General features: G+C 45.5%; 1 protein-coding gene across 18 annotated transcripts in view; it reads left to right on the top strand.

Moving 5' to 3' along the window:
- Mphosph9 (M-phase phosphoprotein 9) overlaps positions 1 to 22,410 on the top strand; it is a 66,157-nt gene that overhangs the window by 769 nt on the left and 42,978 nt on the right. For 4 of the 18 annotated variants that reach the window (XM_076560485.1, XM_076560487.1, XM_076560494.1 and 1 more), the window contains exons 2-8: positions 1,880 to 2,143; positions 4,970 to 5,079; positions 10,333 to 10,422; positions 10,591 to 11,114; positions 13,106 to 13,229; positions 17,697 to 17,793; positions 19,948 to 20,051. In XM_076560485.1, the coding sequence (XP_076416600.1) occupies positions 2,134 to 2,143; positions 4,970 to 5,079; positions 10,333 to 10,422; positions 10,591 to 11,114; positions 13,106 to 13,229; positions 17,697 to 17,793; positions 19,948 to 20,051 (1,059 nt within the window). In that variant the 5' untranslated portion in view covers positions 1,880 to 2,133. Of the gene's footprint in view, positions 1 to 1,879; positions 2,144 to 4,793; positions 5,080 to 10,332; positions 10,423 to 10,590; positions 11,115 to 13,102; positions 13,230 to 17,696; positions 17,794 to 19,947; positions 20,052 to 22,410 lie in introns of all 18 variants that reach the window. The other 14 variants (XM_076560484.1, XM_042268195.2, XM_076560493.1 and 11 more) reach the window with 9 other exon arrangements.

Here is a 22,410-nt window from a genome sequence, read left to right as displayed (position 1 = left end):
CCCCTCTCCTCGCCCGTTCCGTGCCGGGAGAGGTGTCATTGAGTCTCTAGTGTTTCTATCTGAATCTTTGGCATCCGGATTACCTCAGCGGAGGTGGATGTGGGGGGTAGGGCAGGGTGATGAGAAGAGATGGAACTGTAGAGCCATCTCTCTGGAGAACTTGTGGTCATTTGAATCCAGGTGTTTTCGGTGCCAGTTGGAAGAGGCAGCCCTGGCTTTTTCAATACCCCATTTGTCATTGGTGATGGGCCAGACTCTGGGGTGGGAAGGTAGGGGAAGTGGAGTCCATTTAGGTCTGGTCACCTTTTGCCTCTGTGCCTATCCTGGAGGAAATGCTTCTTGAGCGTCAATGAACTGATTGTGTTCTTTAAGCCCTGGAAAGTGAGAGTTGGGTGGAACAGGAACGTGAGAGAGTTCTTCCGATGCAGTCTCTGAACTTCTCATTTTATAAGCAGCAGGGTTTTTTTTTTTTTTTTTTTTTGGTTTTGTTCCCTCTCATCTTTTTCGATTCCCCTGTCTTTTTTAAAATCAATGGATTCTGGAAGGATGAGTCATATGGTTGGGCTTATAACAGCAAGTTTATCTCTGTATATCCAGATTTAGTAAATGTTAGTTAACTTGTGCAGAGTACAAAAGGCTCTGTATTGAGAATTGTACATCCAGCCATTTTTAACATCTAAGTAGCTCGTAAACACCAACTTAAAGACTAAACAGTTAAGTCCTGTTAGTGGCTGCGTAAGTGAAACACTTGCAACGTAGGAATTCCTAAATAAGTGAACCAGGCCTGGAAGTAGTCCATTATTACATAACAGAGTGCAGTAGAACCTTGATTATTAAATGTAAAATTCTGAAATACTGCCTGTAGGAGATGATGTGATTCTTACATATTGCCTTAACAAGACATATGGTTCCTATACATAAACTCCATCCTGTTGAAAGTATGTGATTTAGGAGTTTTAGAAAAAAAAAAAAAAAGCTAATTCCAGAACTTTCCATCACCCCAAGTTGAAAATAGACTACACTGCAGTGGCCCCCCTTCTCCCCTTCTCTGTCCTGCAGACATAAATGAAGTTATTGATCACTGGTCTTCCCCCTGTCCCTGACACAGGTTTGTCTGTGCAGCCCTGGCTGTCCTGGAACTCACTCTGTAGGCCAGGCTGGCCTCGAACTTGGAGCGATTGGACTGCCTCTGACTCCCGAGTGCTGGGATAGAAGCTTGTCTAGTGTTTTCTGTGCATGACTCAGTGCCGTTGTTTCTCCTTGGGGACCAGTAGTATTCCACCACGTGGATGTGCCATACTGCTTTGTCCCTTCATCTGCAGAGGGACATTGGGGTGTCTCTGCACTTTGGCCATTGTGAATACTATTGCTATTCTTTTTACACTTTTGATTTAATGTGTGTGTGTGTGTGTGTGTGTGTGTGTGTATATGTATATGTATGTATGTGTTCATGTTCATGTGCACTTCTGTGTGTTGCATAGAGGACAGAGGAGTCAGTTCTCACCTTCTCCCACGAGTTCTAGAGCTTGAGCATGTGTGTTTGGGCTTGCCTGGCAAGCACTCTTGGCCACTGAGCCCTAATATTGCTGTTCTTTTTGTTTGTTTGTTTGTTTGTTTGGTTGGTTGGTTTCTCGAGACAGGGTTTCTCTGTGTAGTTTTGATGCCAGTCCTGGATCTCGCTCTGTAGACCAGGCTGGCCTCGAACTCACAGAGCTGTATCCACCTGCCTCTGCCTCCTGAGTGCTGGGATTAAAGGCATGGGCTGCCACGACTGGTTGCTGTTCTTAATATAGATGAATTGGAGAGGTTTCCAAAGCCATAAAAAGATAGTGGGTAAATTTAGTGGCCTTTTCAGTAGTTTCTCCCCATTCATTTTCAGACTCTTTGGAAGTGTAGCAGACTTCACAGTTCTGAATGTCAGCTGCTGAGGATGCCAGTAGACGATGAGGCAGCTGAAGAGGACTCGGAAGCGGTCTCCTCCTTCAGGAGAAGCAAGAGTGTTTCCAGATGACAGAGCTTAACAATTTTTGTACGATATGGAGGATTTTGATTTAGTGGAAACTTTACAAAAAACTTCACCTTCTCTAGACTCTAATATCAAAAGTATTCCCCATTCTCTTGGATTGAGCTTGCATGCTAATAGGTAAGAATTGTTAGATACTATTTTCTTTCTTTATTTTCTTTTGGGATAGGGTTTCTCTGTGTTAACAGTCCTGGCTGTCTTGGAACTCGCTCTATAGACCAGGTTGACCTTGAACTCAGAGATCTGTAATTAAACTTTTTTATTTCGTAACATATAAACATATCTTTAAAATATGGTAGCTTAAATACATACATGTATTTATTTTATTTTTTGAGATAAGGCCTCTTATAACCCAGGCTAGCTTGACTCATAATGAAGCCAGAGATAATCTTAGAACTTTTGATTCTCTGCCTACTGATAATTGCCTAATTCTTTCTCCTTTTTTTGCTTTTTTAAAGAGACAGTCTCATTGTGTAGCTCAGGCTGGCCTCAAACTCAAGGCCGTCTTCCTGCCTTAGCCTTCCTAGTACTGGAATTACAAATGTGAGCTCCCATACCTGGCTGATTTCTACATTCTAAATGAATAGTATAGATAAAATTTTGTATTGCAGAAGCATCTCACCAATCTGTGAAGTAACAATTTAAAATGACTATCAGAGGCTGGGCGGTGGTGGCGCATGCCTTTAATCCCCGTCCTTGGGAGGCAGAGGCAGGGTGATCTCTGTGAGTTCCAGAACAGCCTGGTCCATGGAGCGAGTTCTAGGATAGCCAAGGCTACCAAAGAAACCCTGTCTGGGGGCCAGGGGGAAGTATTAGTAACTACACAAAAACACAGACTATAGGTTGACAAAATAGCCAATAAAATGCTTTATATATTTAGTTACTGATTCATTGATTTAGGGTCTCTATGTCCCTGGCTGCTCTGAAGATCATTTATGTAGACCAGACAGGCCTGTAACCTGTAGCAGTCTCCTGACTCTACCTCCCAAACTGGGGATTATTGCTTTGTGACCCCCCCCCTCATACACATACACATAGTATTTCAGTGCATTTTCTTCCTTCCTTTCCTTCCCCTTCCTTCTTTCCTTCCTTCTTTTATTTATTTATTAAAAAAAATTTTATACAGGGCTTCTCTACATAGCCTTACCTGTCCTGGATCTCGCTCTGTAGCCCAGGCTGGCCTCTAATTCACAGAGATCCACCTGGCTCTGCCTCTAGAGTGCTGGGATTACAGGCACACTTGGCAGAAGGTCAAATAGCTTTATATATAAAGATTTTTGACAATTTGTGTATTATAAATAAACTACTTTAAAAATTGTTAAATCTCCGCCTTCCTTGTGAGGAATATGAAGCAGTTTTGAGATTGTATAACACCACAGGGCATAAGTTAGTATGAGAGACAGATGTAAAAGCCTGAGAAGTGACCCAGAAGGAATGTCTGCTGCCATGCCATGCTCTACCTTGTCAGCGGAACACTGGCCCACATTTTATTTGCTGTCTCATTGGGTGGCCCCTCTGAAATCCACTTGCGGAAGAAATTCCCATTAGTGCTTGAATTGCTGTCAAGCCTGCATGTGCTTTTCTCCTGAAATTTATGTCATTGAACCTGTATCCTCTTTGTTTGTGGCTGACACTTGAATCTACCATGTTGAAACTGGATTACTGCAACTCTGTAAAGTTCTTATGGACAATGTATTTTTTTTTTAAAGAGTTTATTATATTCTTGCTCTTGAATTTTTATTAATTTTTTTTTCTGGTCCTAACTTTATTATTTTAGTGTTTTCATTTTGGGGTGTGTGTGTGTGTGTGTGTGTGTGTGTGTATGTGAAACAAAGCAGGTCTACTCAATAAGTAAATAAAATTGAACGCTTGTCTGGCATGCAGGAAGCCCTGGGTTCCGTTCCTAGCACAACATAAATCAGGAATCACACGGTTCAAGCCTGTAATTCCTGCACTTGGGAGGAAAGTAAGGAAGAACAGCAGTTCAAGGTCACCCTCTCCTCCACAGTGATTTGAGGCCAGCCTAGCATACACGTGGCTGAAAAACATAACAATAGCAAATTGGGGGAGAGAGCTCTGAGGTTAAGAGCACTGGCTGCTCTTCCAAAGGACCTGCGTCCAATTCCCAGCACCCACGTGGTAGCTCAAACCTGTTTGTAGCTCTAGTTCCAGGGCATCCAACAACCTCATACAGGCATACATGCAGACAAAACAACAATGCACATAAGATAAAAATAATTAAATCATTAAAAAAAGGAAACTTTGGTTTTTTTTTTTAAAAAAAAGACAATAAAAATAAAAATGCCCCTTCAGCTACTAGACAGATCTAATGTCCTGAATTGTGCTTGGGGTGTTATAAAGAAATCAGAAGTCATCCCACATTTGGAAGTCTTCTGGAAAGTGTTAGTGTCCCATTACATACCACCCAGGCTCAATAAATCCTGTCTATTGACTGCTAATTGGCTTGGCAGAACTTTCATTCAAAGACAGTCCAGTGATGAGCACCAGCTTATCACATGAAATCTGAGGGTCTGGTTACTAGAATGGACTGTTCTGGGCAGCGGAGAGAGACTCCTTAGTACACAATGGAGGGCTGTTGTGAAAGTGGGCCAGATGACCCTCCAGAATAATTCAGAGAAGCTGGGGCATCTCCTGTAGTTTGTGCTGGGGCTTTGGGGCGTTCCCTCAGCGCTGGAGAAGGTCTCTGTGTGGCGCTCATAAAGAAGTGAGTGTGTCCTGTGGGCCCGTGCTCTGTTCTCTTTGTGGCCAGATTTTCAAAGGAGGTGCCAGAGGAGGATTAGATGTCAGTGGTGGTGACAGCTCTGCTAGATCTTGAACTGCTGAATTATTCAACACTTCGGCTGAATGAAGAAAACCATCTGAATTATTTATGTTTCAACAGAAGTAGTCCCCACCTTAGTACAAATGGGGTATCCTCTTTCTCAGGGAAGACCGGGCCACCTGTCAGTCCAGGCACAGTCGAAGTCCTCACCGCTTTAACCCAAGAGCTGCAGAACGGTGGCCGGGCTGACTCCGAACTTTGGAAGAACTGTGAGGTATCTCGTTTTGTTTTATTTGGGGAGAGGGTGTCTTGAGAGGAATTCCATTTAAATATTAAATAAATGGGGCTCAACTGGATTGTTAGAAATTTATGTCCAGAAACTATGTAACCTTAGGGCTGAAGTCAAATGACAAGCATGTTAGCCGGGAACTGATACCAAAGGAACAAGAGGAGGGAGACACGGGACTCCATGGCCACAGTAGACACAGATTTGGATGTTCCCTGTGAACTGAAGTCTTTGTTCGGAGCACCCTCCGACTGTTACAATTGTGACTAGTTACAATCTTCTAAGTGACTCCTCCAGTTGTCCTCATTTTGAAAAACCTAACCCTCCTTTGCTTGGAGTTTTTTGAATGCTCTGATTGTAGGCCCCTGTCTAGTGCCTAACACATTCTTCTGATGCGTTGAGCCGTCTTCTTTTCACGGCAGTGATTTCTTTGGTTATACTGTGATGGAATTGAATTCTTCGGGACATCCCACAGTTGAAGCTTGGTGTGGACGTCGGTGGTGATGTGCTCTCCTAGCACTGAAAACAAGCAAGGGGAAATCACAGGGACAAACTTAAAGACTGACACAGGAGAGGAGACTTAAAAGTTTGTTTTGGAGAATAATATTCAAGATGGCCTTTTCTCAATCGTTGGTTTGTTTTATGTAGCTCTGGCTGGCCTGGAGCTCACTGTGTGTATCAGGCTGGCCTCAGTCTCACGGGACTCTCAGAGATTTGCCTGACCCTGCCTCCTGAGTGCTGGGACTAAAGGTGTGCACTGCCATGCCAGGCGTCTTTACTTTTTAGACCACATAAGAGGTTGCGATGCTTTATAGAAATGCAGACGTAATTATCGAATTCTGAGCAATGGATTTTGTTTAACATTAATTGTACTTTTAGAACCACAACTTGTGTTTTTACAATATAAAGTGGGAAGAAAGACTTCCTGGTTTAAGAATTCAGTAGCAGCTACCCCAAATGTAATCACTTGAAGGAATTTGCATTTAAAATGAACTGTTATAACATACTAAAGATTGAGCTTTTCAGATTTTTGGGAGGTGGTGGTAGTTTGAAGCAGGGTCTCACTCTAGACTGGGATGTTGGAACTCATTCTCCTACCCAGCCTGGCCCCCCAGGTACTGGGATGTGGGGCTGGAGCCACCATAGTTGGCCATTTTCCAGTTTTCTCATATGGTTTTTATGTTTTTCCACCTAACAATCACTGTGAGTTAATGGGGGAGACCCCTAAGATGTCCTTGTGGTATGATGCCTCTGAGACACAGGAAGGCCTGGTGGGGATGTAGCTCAGTGGCATGGTGCATGTTTAGCATGCATGAGACCCTGGGTTCTGTCTGATCCAGCATCTGGGAAAACAAGTTTGATGAAGTGTTTCTCCTGTGTGTCTGTTACTGGCCACAGTAAATAGGACCAAGAGCAGCTACCACAGCACAGTTTATTTCTGACGACTTGTGTTTGATTAGAAATTGTCACTTTAGTACTTTGAATCACCACCTGAAGCCAGAGACAGACTCCGTTTGTGAGTTCAGTGTATTGATTAAGAAAATGGTTGGGCCTGGATTTCCTTGTGGATGATCTCCTGTAGGCTGTGCTGATTCCATTGCCTGGCCCGGGACTCTTGATTGCAGGCTCAGTCTCCCTCAGTGCAGAGTTAACAGAAGTCTGAGGAGAGAGGAGACTGGGCTAGAGGCTTTTTTTTTTTTTTAAATAGTTTATTTAACTTTATTTTATGTGCATGAAGGAATCAGATCCCCTGGAACTAGAGTTACAGACAGCTGTGAGCTGCCGTGTGGTTGCTGGGAATTGAACCCAGGTCCTCTGGAAGAGCAGCCAGTGCTCTTAACCACTGAGCCATCCCTCCAGCCCTGGGGCTAGAGTTTTATAAGCCTCTTTCTGCTTATGTGTCTCCACTGATGTAACGTTTCCTTTTACTGTGTTTTGTGAATGCCCACCTGACTATGAGGTTGGCTACACAGTGAAGAGCCACTTACTGCTTTTTCAGAAAGGGCAACGAACTTTCTGGTCACTTCCATAGGACTTCCGGGTTTTATTTAACATGCTTTCATAGTGTGTGGAAAGAACAGAAACCGCCAGTATTTTAGAGGAGTGTTTCAGAACAGAATGGTCAGGTGCAATGCCAGCCTCAGTCTCATGGCTTCCCCCTGAGTTTCTGGTTTTCACCTCCCTTCTGGAATGAGGTGGTTTGATTCCTGGCACTCAAAAGGGACTGATCTCCTTTGCTAAACACAAAACCTCCCTTATTCTGAGTGGGCAGAGTGACAGTACCCTTAGTTTGCTTTAGCATTTTAGCCCCTTGGATTATGTATACAATAATAACAGTTACAGGATGCAACTAAGTGTTTACAATTTAGTGTCTCTTTGCCAGGTGGTATACCAGACACTTTGTTTGTAGCACTCACTCTTATTAGATCTGGATGCCTCTTTTTATAACATTTTTTTTTTTAAGTAAAAGCAGTTCATATTATTCTGAAGTGAAATTTACAGGTAAAAATAACTTATTTGTACTAGCTTTTAAAAATTAGTATAAGTGGTGCCTTTCTTTAGTCCCAGCACTCGGGAGGTAGGGGCAGGTGGATCTCTGAGTTCACAGCCAGCATGGTTTACACAGAACCCTGTTTAAAAACAAAATAGTATAGGTAGCAGAGTGCTTGCTTATTATTCAATAATAAGCCTAGACCTGAGGTCAATCTGCAGCCATGCATGCCTGCTGATGTGCATGAACTCATATGCACACATGCATATGATCTTGTGCGCACGTGCGCACACGCATACTCCCCCTACCTAACTCTGATATAAAGGAAATGGAAGTTGTTTATAGCAAAGAATGTTATTACCATATGTAAGTGCCACATCCGTGTTCAGAGCTTGGCTGTAAAGTTCTCTGGTGTCTCTGCAGTTTATCGACTCACTGTGAGGGTAGCAGCTAAGGAGGGAATGCCTGAGATTAGAGTGACCTTCTCTTCTGAGCTAGTACCAGGCTCATTTCTGAAACAGACTTGTTTGTTTGGGGCAATATGCACAAAACTGCACGAAAATGTTATTATTTTTCTAATATAGAACATACACACGGCAAGAAATAGAGAAATGCTTGGGATGGTGGGAGAAGGAGATGGTCTGGGGATGTAGGTCGGAAGGACAGCAGTGCGTGTGAAGAGCTGGGGAGGGGGAAGGCATTTCTATACGCCCGAAGATCAGGGAGAGGCTGGTGTGAAATTGGGAGGGGTGTGGCAGCAGACGTCCCCGGAGTCAGCAGTGATGCCGTGGAAGGCTGGACACCCGTGTATGACAGCAAGGCCGGCCCTCACTGACACTGGGTCACTCGCATACCGTCTACTGCTGAGCAGGTGGGGCCCCGCCTTAAGGTGGGACTTATCCCTCTAGAGAATGTGTGCCCCTGCCTTGCTTTGTGTCTCTTTAGGGAAGTGCTTGCTGCTCATGGTAGTCAGGAGGGACCATGACCTTAATGTGGGCTCCGAAGGGAAGTTGAGGCCAATTCCACGGGACTCCAGGGAATCGGCTTTCGTTCCTTGCACTTTGATCTCTAGTGTTTGGAACACTTTAGTGAAAGTACAAGTATTGTTTGATTTCTGTTTTAGGATGTGAGATTCTTCTGGGTACATTTCAGCACTTCAGGAAATGGGTAGCTTTTATGAGGGAAGAATGAGGAACTGAAGACAAATCTAGGGCTGGGAGATGGCTTGCCGCAGAAGCGTGCGGACCTGACCCGGATCCCCAGCTCCCACAGAAAAAGCTGGGTAGGGTAGTGGCTCTTGTAGTCCTAATGCTCTAGAGGTAGTTGGCAGGTCTCAGATCCCAGTGAGAGACCCAGCCTCAAAAAACAAGGTGGGCAGCTCCTGAGGGTGACAGCTGAGGCTCATCTCTATCTGGTTTCCACACGTGTACACGACCGCTTGAGTGCATACACACATATGCACGCGCACAGTCAGAGTGCAGCTATTAGGAAGTCTTTTGTCTCCATGTCTAGTCTAGGTCAGGCTCCTCCTGCCTCAGCTTGCTGAGTGCTGGCACTACAGGTATATACTACTGTACCTGGGACTGTCTACTAATCAGAAATAATGGGGCCCATGAGATGGCTCAGTAGGTAAGGATGCTTGCCTCCAGGCCTGATGACCTGGGGTCACCCCTGGGTACCACATGGGAGAAGGAAGGAACTGCCTTCCGTGAGAAATTCTTAAGAGAATATAGCGGCAGAGCTGGAGAGATGGCTCAGTGGTTAAGAGCACAGGCTGCTTTCCAGAGGACTTGGGTTCCATTCAGTACACCCACATGGCTGCTCATTACCCGTAACTCCAGTTCCAGGGGATCTGATGCCCTCTTCTGGCCTCCTCCTTACCAGGCCACAACAGAAGACAATGTAAGATTCCATTTGAGGGTCTGGAGAGATGGCTCAGCAGCTAAGAACATTGACTGCTCTTCCAGAGTTCAATTCCCAGCACCCACATGACAGCTCACAGCTGTCTATAACTCCAATTCCAGGGAATTCACCCTCACACAGACATACATGTAGGCAAAGCACCAATGCACATAAAGTGAAAATAAATATTAAGAAAAGATCCCATTTGAAAAATAAGGCACAGATTTATTTTTAATAAGCAAGGCACAGATTATTAAAAATAAGACTTGCAGGTTTACCCAGACTGCAAGTTACATTAAAAAAGGTACTTAATCTCTGACTTTGTCGTGTTGCACTAGGTATATATTGTGAACTATTTAAACTGGCCTATAAATTTTACATTAAAATAATATTTTAAAAAACAAGTTTTTTCCCCAGGCTTGGTGCCTGTAATCCCAGAATTTAGGAAGCTAAGGCAGGAGGATTACTGTGAGTTTTGAGCTCAGACTGGGCTGTATAGTGGGTTTCAGGCTAGTATGGGCTACAGAGTGAAACCCTGTCTGGAAAAAAATCAGACAAAGGAAGGGGGCCCTTTCTCACTAGAGCATTTTTCTTGTGAGGTCTTAGGTTAAAATTGTGTTCAGTGGGGCTGGAGAGATGGCTCAGTAGTTAAGAGCACTGACTGCTCTTCCGGAGGTCCTGAGTTCAATTCCCAGCAACCACATGGTGGCTCACAACCACCTGTAATGAGATCTGGCGCCCTCTTCTGGCCTGCAAGGACACATGCAGGCAGAACACTGTATACATAATAAATAAATAAATCTTTAAAAAAAAATTATGTTCAGTGAAGATTCTTTATCGTTTCTCAGGCCAGGTGGCTGCAGCTGTTCCGCGTGGTAGAGCGACAGTGCCAGGAGCAGATTGTGGCCCAGCAGGAGCAGTTCCACAGGCAGATCCAGGTGAGGTGCCTTGAACAGTGATGCTTGTAATTTGTGCGATTTGCAGGCAGAACAGTTCATGCCTTAATTTTGTTTATGGAGGTGAGACGTCACATTTAGAGTGATAGCATGGACTTCCCTCAACATTAAAAAATGTTTCATGTACTTCTTTACCCTTTTCGTTCTCAGCGCATCCAGGAGGAGATCAGGAAGTTAGTGAAACTGCAGATCAGCAATGCTTCCTGGCCGTCCTGTAGCAGCAGTTCTCTGAGCAACCGGCTGTCCTCAGAAAGCCAAATGGGCTGCTTTTCCGAAAACAGCGAAAGAAATGTGTCTGTTCTCAGTTACCCGGAGTCTAAGGAACCCGAGACACAGCCAGAATCTTCCTCATCCCACCCAGACTGCAATGTGGACAGCAGCTCCGTGAGTAGCGGCTACGGCACCTTCTGCGTCCTGGAGATGAACGCCCACAAGGCTAAGGAGCCCGCCGAAGCCACGGAGCCCAAGGCGGCTTCCCAGGGGCAGCACACAGCTCCCGCGGCGCAGGCACATGCCCCTGAAGGTGGCACAGCAGCCATAGACTTCTTTGCACAGACCCCTGAAGAGCTTTGTGCATCTCTAAAAGAAGATGTCTCCACTTTTCCTGGTGAATTGGAACATAATTTTCTTGGCGAAAACAAGATTTCGGAAGTATACAGTGGAAAAGCAAATAGGTATGTAGAGTTCCTCTGTAATTTGAAGGGGCTTTTACTTGTTTATTAATGACATTTAGAATATAGTAAATAATGTTCTTTTTATTTGGTCCCCAGTAGAATGAGATATATTTGGACAGAAACCAGTTTTACTGTTAAAACCTGGCTCTTACCTTGGAGTCGCATGTGGAGAACTGAAATGAAAAAGCCCAGTGTATAATGACTCCCAACTCTTCCCGTGTGCAGTGCTTTGAGATTGTTAAATGTGGGGCTGGAGAGAGGGCTCAGCAGTCTAGAGCTCTGGCTGCTCTTGTACAGAACAGAACCTGAGTTCTGTTCCCAGCACACAAACGGCGGCTAACAATTGTAATTGCAGGCCAGTTGATCCAGCACCCTCTCCTGGCCCCTCAGGCACTGGATACACGTGCACACATAGCATGCAGGCAAAACACCCAGACACAAAATCAACCTTTCATGAAGACTCTTAAACTTAGGCTGGGTATGGTGGCACATGCCTTTAATCCCAGTACTTGGGAGGCAGAGGCAGGAGGATCTCTGAATTAGAGGCCAGCCTGGTCTACAGAGTGAGTTCGAGGACATCCAGGACCATCTTGAAAAGAAAAAACAAACCCCAAAATACTCCAAAGTCAAAAAAACAACAGATCTTATGAAATTTTGTGGTTTACCCTAGGTTTTCAGTTTTACACATCTAAAATGTGTTTTAGAAGCAGGTGGTTCTCTGTGAGTTCAAGACCAGCCTGGTTTATATAGAAAGTTCCAGCATCCAGGCTATATAATAGACTCCATCTCAAAAAAGGAAAGGAAGAAAGGAAGAAGAAAGAAAGAAAGAAAGAAAGAAAGAAAGAAAGAAAGAGAGAGAGAGAGAAAGAAAGAGAGAGAAAGAAAGAAAGAAAGAGAAAGTTAGGGAATCAGGGCCAGTGAGATGGCTCTAGATAAAGGTGCTCATTGTACAGCCGGGCGGTGGTTGCGCACGCCTTTAATCCCAGCACTCGGGAGGCAGAGCCAGGTGAATCTCTGTGAGTTCGAGGCCAGCCTGGGCTACAGAGTGAATTCCAGGAAAGGCGCAAAGCTACACAGGGAAACCCTGTCTCGAAAAGAAAAAAAAAAGGTGCTCACCGTACAAGTTTGGTGACCTTGGTTCTATCTCCAGAACCCATGATGGAAAGAGATAATTGATTCCACAAAGTTGTCGACTGGCCTTTACGGTACACTGTGGCACACACACATCATGTATATACACAGAATAAATAAATAAATACATGAATGAATGAATGAATGAAGATTTAAGAAAGACATTTGCAGTTGGAGAGGTGGTTCAGTGTGTAAGAGTGCTTGCTGCTGTTCTAGAGGATCTGAGTCCAGTTCCCAGCACCCACACGGTGGCTCACAGTGACCTGTAACTCCAAGTGTAGGGTACTCCATGTGTAGTCTATGCTGTCCTCTTCTAGCCTCTGCAGACAGTAGACACACAAGTAGTACACATACGTAAGTGTAGGCAGAATATTCATACACATGACAATAGATCTTTTTAGTTTTTAACTTTATGTGCATTGGTGTTTTGCCTGCAGGTATGTCTCTGTGAAGGTGTCAGATCCCCTGGAGCTGGCATTATAGACAGTGTGAGCTGCCATGTGGGTCCTCTTAAACTATGAGCTCTCCAGCCCCAGTGAAAATAAATCTAAAACAAGAAAGAGATTTAGGAGAATCAGTAAAACATCACTTTTGTTGTTGTTGTTGTTGTTTCTTGTTCTTTTGAGACAGGGTCTCTCTATATAGCCCTGACTGTCCAAGAACATGCTGTATAGACTAGTCTGGTCTCAAACTTCCAGGGTCTGCTGCCTTTGCCTCCCGAGTGCTGGAATCAAGGTGTGCACCCTTGCACCTGCCCCTTTTCACCAGTAGAAAAGCAAAACACTACCCACTGAAGCACTCCGAACTGTGTGACAAGTGGCTTTTAAAGAAAGTGATCCCGTTTTTCTCTCTTTAAGTAGTAAATCTATAACATCATGGGCACAAAAGCTGAAGCAGAACCAGCCAAAGCAAGCACACATAGAAGATGGCTACTCAAGACCCAAGCTGGGGAGCGAGTCCAACCGGAAGCCTCCAGTCGAAACAGTAGGTGATAAGTGGCTCTTCTGGCATACTGTGGCTCCTGATGGCCACACTGGGGTCTCTGTGTTTTTACTCCTTTGTTCATTTACAAATCTTTTTTTTTTTTTGAAACATTATTTCTCTGTGGAGCCTTGTTCTGGAACTCACTCTGTAGACCAGGCTGGCCTGGAACTCAGAAATCCACCTGCCTCTGCCTCCCAAGAGCTAGGATTAAAGGTGTTCACCATTACCACCTGGCTTTTTTTGTTGTTGTTTAAGACTTATCCAAATTTTTTTTTTTTTTTTTTTTTTTTTTTTTTGAGACAGGGTTTCTCAGTGTATCTTTGGAGCCTGTCCTGGAACTCACTCTGTAGCCCAGGCTGGTCTCGAACTCAGAGATCCACCTGCCTCTGTCTCCCAAGTGCTGGGATTAAAGGCGTGCGCCACCATCTCCCAGCAAGACTTGTCCAATTTCATGTGTATGAGTGTTTGCTTGCATGCACGTGTATGCACCACGTGCATGCAATTCCTCTAGAGGCCAGAAGAGGGCATGGGATCCCTTGCCATTACTGGTGGTTATGAGTCACCACGTGGGTGCTGGGAGCCAAACCCCAGTCCTCTGCAAGAGCAGCCAGTGCTCCTAACCACTGGGTATCTGTTCGGCCTTGAATTTCACAAACCTTTTTTTGTCTCAGGATTGACTGTGATTTACTATAAATCCAGCTTCTTTAGTAGGTTGTAAATTAGAGCTAATGAAGGCCAAAATTCTACACAAATGAAGACAGAGAGTTACAAGTAGTGGCTGCCTTCCAGAGGACCTGAGTTTGATTCCCAGCACCTAATGGCAACTATGACAGTGTGTATGTACTCCAGCTCCAGAGGACCTGATGCCGTTTCTGGCCTCCACGAGCGCTGCACCCACATGACATAACACGCAGGCAAAGCATCAATACATACAACATTTAAAGGGGGGGCGGTTAGAGCTCCCATTCTCTTTGTAGTAAGTGTTTGCATTTAGCAAGACAGTGATCCATTAAAAAACCCAGTCCAGTTTGCTGGGTAGTGGTAGCGCACCCGTTTAATCCCAGCACTTGGGAGGCAGAGGCAGGTGGATCTCTGAGTTCAAGGCCACCCTGGGCTTCATAGTGAGTTCCAAGACAGCCAAAGCTATACAAAACAAAAACAAAGATCCAAAAACCCCGGTTCACTAGAAAAACAAACTTTGACTGGGGTTGTAGCTCAGTGGTAAAATACTTGTCCACTTTCAAATAGTATATATTACTAGTATGTTGTAACAGTAGTACTGTATGTGCCGAGCACTTTGAAATGTGCTGAGCACTTTGAAATACCTCCCCCGCCCCAAGATAGTGTTCTCTGTGTAACTTTGGTAGTCAAACTATTTGGAGATTGGGTAGAAAATTGCTATTTCTTTGTAGTTGTTTGGCATAAAGTGAGAACATTCTCCTACGTAATAGTTTCTTCTGTTTTATAAAACTTAACACTGAAATACCACTTCACTCTCCACCCCCAGAGACAGGGTCTCTCTACATAGATCAGGCTGGCCTCCAGCTTGTGATCCCCCTGCCTCTGCCTTCTGACTTACAGGGTTCCAGGGGTGCATTGCCCTGCCCCATGCTAACCTCCTTCTCTGTGTGTGTACATGCTGAGTGCCTGTGTGCTGCCACACCTCCAGCCCCAAGACTTTCCTACTTCCGGTTTGTGGTTTATTCCTGTGGAGTCAGCGGGTTCTTGTAGAGATCTGTGGTTGTGACTCGATCTGTATTTAATGTCGCCTCGTGGTTCCCAGACTTCGCTGTATGTTGGAATCCCCTGAGCTTTAAAAGTGCACTCCTTCTGGCTGCTTGTGCTAGGTGTTCTGAGTGCTTCAGGGGTGGGTCTGCCTGTTGAGGAGTTTTCTATTCATGGGCATCGACATGGTGTGTGAGGGCCTCGAAAAGGTCCCCGGCTGGTTTGGTTGTGTGCTTTGTCTGGACCAGCAGATGTGCTGGTTTGTCCTCATCAGGTCAGAGAATCAGACCAGCAGCCACCCCGGCCTTGCTGACAGTACCCAGCAGGGCAGTCAGGAGGGGTGAGCCAGAGGAGGGCTGGTTCCTGCTATCCTCTAGGCAAGGTTAATCGTTCCTTATGGAGGATGTTGGGCATTGATTCATTTGGGGAACCAGGTTTCTTTGATGTTGCTGCAGTGGATGGCGGCCCCGATGCATTTCATTGTTGGAGAAGAATTCTGGATTCCCGAAAGTTGGGGACTCTTTACTTGAGCCCTTCCCTGTGCCCCGTTTTCAGTTTCTTTCCACAACGGGACTGCTTATCAGAATTTTCCTCCGATGGGCTTGTCCTGTGCACAGTGCCGGTTTATTCCGGGAAATAGCTACTTTGAACTCCATCTTGACTGTGTATTGTGTGGCACAAGCATTTTCCAGGGCTAAGTTGCTCTTTGTTTCTTTGTTTCCATTTCATGAGCTGAAGGACTTGGGTTTCTCGATGGGCCCTTAGACTGCGCTCCAGGAGGTCCTTGAGCAGCGCTCAGGCCAGCATCTTTGGCTAAGAGGGCTTGTGTTTAGAAGGCCTTTGTTACTTTATTTCAGGTGGCCCCCTTCTCCAGTGGATAGCCTTTTAGGGGTGGTGTAGGCGGGGTAGGGATGGGGGATTCGTTTGCCCAGAAGCTTGTGTCCAGCAGTTGTGTGTAGCAATATTCTGGTGCATGGTATGTAGCCCCAGGCCTGCGGACTGAACCTCAGAAGCCTGTGAGGTCTAAATACTTTACTTGGGAGTATTTGATTGGTCCTCGGTAGTCACTTTCCCAGACTGGAACAGTCGAGTTCTAAGAGTCAAATGGTGTCTTGATAGGAAGAGGGGACGTGGTACCCCGTGCAGCAGACTTGTGATTAGCTTGTTTCTTCTAATAAGGCGCTGCTCAGGTCCTCTGACTTGTGGAGGAAGGAAGAGGAGGAGCACCTAGTTAGACATGGTGAAAGGGTTGCTGGGCATGGCAGCACTCGAATTCAGTCCCAGCACTCAGGAGGCCGAGGCAGGTGGATCTCTGAGTTGCTAGTTCTAGGACTGCCGGGGATACACAGAGAAATCTTGATACACTGGAAAAACCAAAAATAAATAAATAAAAAAAGAAAGAAAGAAAAAAGAAGACAATGTCCCTGTTAAGCATCTCTGTTTGAGACAGCTTTTCTTTGTAGTGGTGAGCATGAAGCCTAGCAGAGGCTCTTCGTGTGTGGCACACATTTCACTGTGCTGTCCCATTCCCAGAAAATAGTTTTGTGTTTGACAGTGTTAGAGGTACAATGAGGAAAGAGGGGTGACTCGGTTTTTGTTTCTTTAAAAAGATTTCCTTCTTATTTGCACACGAGTGTGCGTGAATGTGTGTGTGTGTGTGTGTGTGTGTGTGTGTGTACATACTTATGGAGGCCAGAAGACAGCATTGGATCCCCTGAAACTGGAGGTGTTAAAGGTGGTTGTGAGCCATCTGATGTGAGCCAGGGCTGTGAATTGAGTCAGGGTCCTTTGCAAGAGAAGAACTTGCTCTTAACCCTGAACTGCTGGGTCACCTCTTGAACGCTGTGTTTGGTTTTTCATCAGGATGGGTAATAAGCCACTTTCAGCCTTTGGTGTGACTAGCAGCCACTCCTTTGTGAACGAGAAGTAACAGGCTGAGAGCCTGGTAGTATGCACTAAAATCCTAGCACTTAGGGATGAGAGGGCAGGATGACCATGAATCCAAAGCCAGCCTGGACTACATAGTGAACTCTAGACCAGCCTGGGCTACATAGCAAGACCCTGTCTCAAAGAAACAGAAGGAAGGGCTTAATTGTAGCTTAGTAGTAGAGCATTTTGCCTAGTGTACCCAGGGCCCTGGGTTTAATGTTGTTTATAAACAACTCAAAAGTAGTTTATTATTTGAATTTCATATTGATTTGTGGTTTTGAGTCATTTGATTTATTGGAGTTGTGATGATTTAAACAGACTGGTAGGTTTATTTATTTTTTCTTTTTTTTCCCCTGAGGCAGGGTTTTATTTTTTGTAGCCCTGGATGTCCTGGAACTCGCTCTGTAGACCAGGCTGGCCTCGAACTCAGATCTGCCTGCCTCTGCCTCCCAAGTGCAGGGATTAAAGGAGTGCATCACCCTGTCCGGCTAACTTTTCACTCAGTGACTAATTCTAGATTTCTCAGATTACTGTCAGGCATGAATGGCCGACTGTCAGTACAGTTTAGTCGGAACTCCTAGATTACGTCTGCCCTGGGCTTTCTGGTTCCTTCTAACAACCCTCTAGCTCCCCAGTGGCAGGCGGTACAAGAGGGAGAAGCCCGCCCCGTTCATCTCCCACTGTGTTCTTGTTGCCGGGGAGGGCCCACACTGCTGTTGGTGCGTGTGGGTCACGTCCTGGCGTACTCCTGGGTCAGCCGTGTGTGCCGATGCAGTTAGCTGCCCACCAATTGTCCTCTTTCCTCTCTTGCAGCCCAACCTTGCTGCCGCTGCCGCCACACATCCCCGTGCCTTTTACCTCAGTAAACCAACGGAGAGCCCAGCTTCTTGCATGTCTGATTCAGGAACAGGTATGGAACTGAAATTAGTCTTAAAATTGTTTTGAGACATGTCTCACCATATAGTCCTGTTGTCCTGGAACTCAGTATGTACCCCAGGCTAGCCTCAAACTCAGAGATCCTCCTGCCTCTGCATCCTTGTGCTGGGATTAAAGCACATGGCCTGGAACTTAAATTTAAAAGAAAAAATTACAACTTTTATTTTAATTTGTGTATATGAGTGTTTTGTTCACACATGTCACTATGCACCATGTCCATGCCTGGTGCCCTGGGAGGCCAGAAGAGGGTGTTGGGTTCCCTAAAGCTGGAATTACAGACGAGAGCCACCTTGTGGGTGCTGGGAATTGAACCTGGGTCCTCTGGAAGAGCAGCAAGTGCTCTTATCTCCCTAGCTCTCTCTCCAGCCCCTGAACTTAGAGTTTATTTTCTCCCTGGCTTGCTTTCATTTATTTCCTCCTGTGGTATGAGAAGCGTGTGCAGTGTGTGACTCCTCCAAAAGCCCTGTGGGTGCCTATCCTCTGTTTCCACAGCTTTCCCGTTTGCCTTAGCTTGCGTTACAAATTCCACAAGAGTGGGGTGCAGCAGCGTGTCCGTATGGCTCTAGCTAGCTGCAGACATCATCGCAGCCGTTTTCTGTTGCTCTGCAAGGTTCCAGCGAGTTCGGCTCCTCCGCAAGCCATGACCCGCTGCTCTGTCTTCCTGGCTTCATGTGCTGACTCCCCGTTCCAGCACTCTTCCCCCCATGTCGGTCCACTTAGCAGTGTGAATTAGCTTTGCTTGAACAGAAACCGGAATCCAGCCGCCTCTTCCTGTCTCCCTGGCTGCCACCTTCTGACCTGCCTCCCTGCTGTGGTTCTACCCTCGGCCTTCAGTCTGTTGGCAACATCCTAGCCTGAGTGCTGCTCTGTATACGGACTCCTCCACCCAAAAACTCGGCCAGGGCTCCCATTTCTCACAGTAGCAGCCAGCATCCTTACAGAGCCCCACAAGGCTCAGCAGGATGGAGCTGATTGCCTCTCCTCCTGGTGCTGAAACTCTGCTCAGAGTCTTCACTTGAAGACTTTGTCCGGCTGCTTCCCCTACTCAAATGTTCCCTACTGATGGGAGAAACTCTCCTAGGAGTTACTCTCTCAGTGAACCAGCCATTACCGTCCTTTGAAAATAGTTTCTGTTCCCAGAACCCCACCTTGTACATGACCCTCTTTTCTTTTTGAAAAGGTCTCATGTAGCCCAGGCTGGCCCAGCTGCTAGTTCAAGTGATGACTTGAACTCCTGTTCCTCTCCTTTCTCTACATCTCCAAGTGCTGGGATTACAGCAGTGTGCCAGCATGCCTGACTTATGCTGCTCTGTGCGGGCACTCAAGGTTTCATGCATGCTAGGCAAGCACTCTCCCAGCCCTACTCATCTGTGTGTGTGTGTGTGTGTGTGTGTGTGTGTTCGGATTCATGCATGTGGGGTTACACATGCACATTTACATGCATGCTTGTTGAGGCCAGAGGTTAACCTAGGGTATTGTTTATTAGGAGCTATCTACATTTTTTTGAGTCAGAGTCTCACTATGTAGCTCTGGCTGGCCTAGAATTCACTATGTAGACCAGGCTGTCTTCAGAGTTATGGTGACCCTCCTGCCTCTGCCTTCTAAGTGTTAGGATTACAGATTTATGCCACTGTACCCAGAATAAATGGAGAATTTTAACTCTCTACATTGATTATATGGCAGTCTGTATTTGCAAATAAAATTCCCTTTAAAATACATTTTTTAAAAGATTTATTTATTATGTATACAGTGTTCTGCCTGCAGGCACTAGATCTCATCATAGATGGTTGTGAGCCACCATGTGGTTGCTGGGAATTGAACTCAGGACCTCTGGAAGAACAGTCAGTGCTCTTAACCACTGAGCCATCTCTCCAGCCCCCTAAAATACATTTTTAGCTATTACTAATTTTGGTTGTTTATTTTTTTGAAACACATTTTTACTATATTATTTATTTATTTGGGGGCAGGGGACAAGGGCATACCATGGTGTGTGTGGAGTTCTCTCCTTCCATCATGTGAGTTCCTTGGAAGCAAGCCTCTGGAAACCGCTGAGCCCTCTCTGGCCTGGGGTTGAATGTCTGTTTCGAGCCCGTCCTCACTCCTTTCTGTTCTCGGCGTTGCACATTAGGGCTGACGTACTGGAAGCTGGAGGAGAAGGACTTGTATCACTCTTTGCCTGAAACTTTGGAGAAGATGTTTGTACCGTCCTCCCCAGAGAGGCCGCTGAGCGAGGTAATGCAGAGCCCCCCATGTGTGCGTGTGTGCGTGTGTTTTATGATTGAAGGTAACTTCGCCATCGTAGATTTTTTTCATTTTTGCATTCACCTTCTGAAATGCCGGGTAAAGCATAGGCTTGAGAGTCAGACTTTCTGTCCAGTTATATCTCATCTCATTTCCTAATAATCTTAAAATGGGTTACTTCAAAATACACTTAAGATAGGTGTGGTAGTACATTTCCTTAATCTTAGCACTAAGTAAACTGAGGCAGGTGGATCATTGTGAGTTGGAGGCAGCTTGGGCTACAGTGAGACCCTATCTCGAGAAAACAAAACAAAGATCCAGGCTGGGGAAAGAACTCGGTTAGTGAGAGCTGGAGCCAGGCAGTCTCTGGGGCCGCACGGCCAGTCAGGCTGTACCTAGTGGGCAAGTTCCAGGCCAGTGAGAGAGGCGGTCTCACAAATAAAAGTGGATGGAGCACAGGTTGTCCTGGCCTTCACATGGATAGGCACTTTAGTGTGAACATAGACACACAGATATTCAAAACCAGCAAGTAAAAATGCTGAGCGAATGTTTTTGGAATGAAATGCTTCTTACCTACTATTTCTTTTCTTTGTCGTGTGTGTGTGTGTGTGTGTGTGTGTGTATTAATTTCTTCCCTTTCCCTTTCTCCTAGACCTGATGGTTATTTGTGTCCTTTCAAAATTCCCACTGGATGCATTTGTAACATAATTATGAAGCATTTTAATTACACTATTTTCTTTAAGAAATATAAATATTTTGTATCTTTTACTCTTTTTTTTTTTTTTTTTTTGGTTTTTCGAGACAGGGTTTCTCTGTGTAGCTTTGCGCCTTTCCTGGAACTCACTTGGTAGCCCAGGCTGGCCTCGAACTCACAGAGATTCGCCTGCCTCTGCCTCCCGAGTGCTGGGATTAAAGGCGTGCGCCACCACCGCCCGGCTCTTTTACTCTTTTTTAGACAAGGTTTCAGATAGTCCCACCTGACGTTCAACTGTAGCTGAACGTGACCCTGAACTCTTTGATCTTTTTGCCTTGCTCTCAGGTCTGAGATCCTCGGTGTGTGCTGTCCTCCATGGCCATGCATGCATAGGCTCTGATGGAGTGATGAGGAGAACACCCTGGGGGCGGAAAGGCCTATAAGCAATGGCATTTGGGGATGCAGCTCAGATGTGGGGCTCTTGCATGTGTAAAGCCCTTGCTTGGATTGATCTCCAGCACCACAAAACAAAGACCCCCCCCCCCCCAAAAAAAAAAGAAAAAACAAGGAAACACAAGAAAGAAGTAAACACACACACACACACACACATACACACACACACACACACACACACACACACACTCTTAAATAAATTAAAAAAAGAAAAAAGCCATGTGTGAAAAAAAAGCCATGTGTGAAAATAAGGTAGATATAAATGGATCCCTGGAAGCTCAGTGAGCAGCTAGTTGAGCCTGCTTGGCAGAATTATAGCCCAGTGAGAGACCCTGTCTCAAGCAAAAGGTGGAAGATGCTTAAGGAATGACACCAGAGTTTGCCTCTCATTTACACACACACACACACACACACACACACACACACACAAAACACATGAACACACGCACTATTATTAGTTATTGATTTCTGGTAAATTGTGTGTATTAGTGCATGCCTATAGTACTAACTAGCTGCTTGGGAGGCTACAGTGGGAAGATCACATGTGTTCAAGAGTTCGAGACCAGCCTAAGCAACAGAGAGATCTTGTTCACATCCCCAGCTAAAAAAACCAATGTTGCCTTTGTGGGGGCTTAGTAGGGTCTAAGTTTAAACTATATGGTGGTTGGGAAGATGGCTCAGGGGGGTACCTGTCCCCAAGCCTGATAGCCTGAATTCAATCTCTGGGTCCCCTGTGGTGGAAGGAGAGAACTATCTCTTCAAGATGCCCTGGCACATGCCTGTGAATGGACACACATGTACACATAAGATAATGCATAAATATAATACAGATTGTAAAGTTCTTTTAAATACCTGTGTGTGTATGTATGTGTGTGTGTGTGTGTGTGTGTGTGAGAGAGAGAGAGAGAGAGATATTTTTTTAAGGTGTTGATCTTGATGTCAGATTTTTTTCATTGTTGATAATACCATTTCAATGATTTTGTTTCATGTCTTCAAGTGTAGTAATGAGGTGAAGTCACTGTCACTGTCACTGTCCTGGAAACAAAGTGACACCCGGCCGTTTCTTGAGGGGGACCTCACCCCTGCTTCCACCCCAGCCATCCATGAGTGTCTCTTTAGCCTCATCTGTCCCCGAGAGCTAAAGTCCACTTTCCTGACAGCCAGCGAGTCAGCCTGCACGCCACGGCCTCAACTTGATGCTTG

This window comes from Peromyscus maniculatus, chromosome 23 (genome assembly GCF_049852395.1).
Source record: "Peromyscus maniculatus bairdii isolate BWxNUB_F1_BW_parent chromosome 23, HU_Pman_BW_mat_3.1, whole genome shotgun sequence".
Lineage (NCBI taxonomy): Eukaryota > Metazoa > Chordata > Mammalia > Rodentia > Cricetidae > Peromyscus > Peromyscus maniculatus.
The sequence above is the reverse complement of the archived record's forward strand: the minus strand, read 5'-3'. Positions and strand labels throughout refer to the sequence as shown.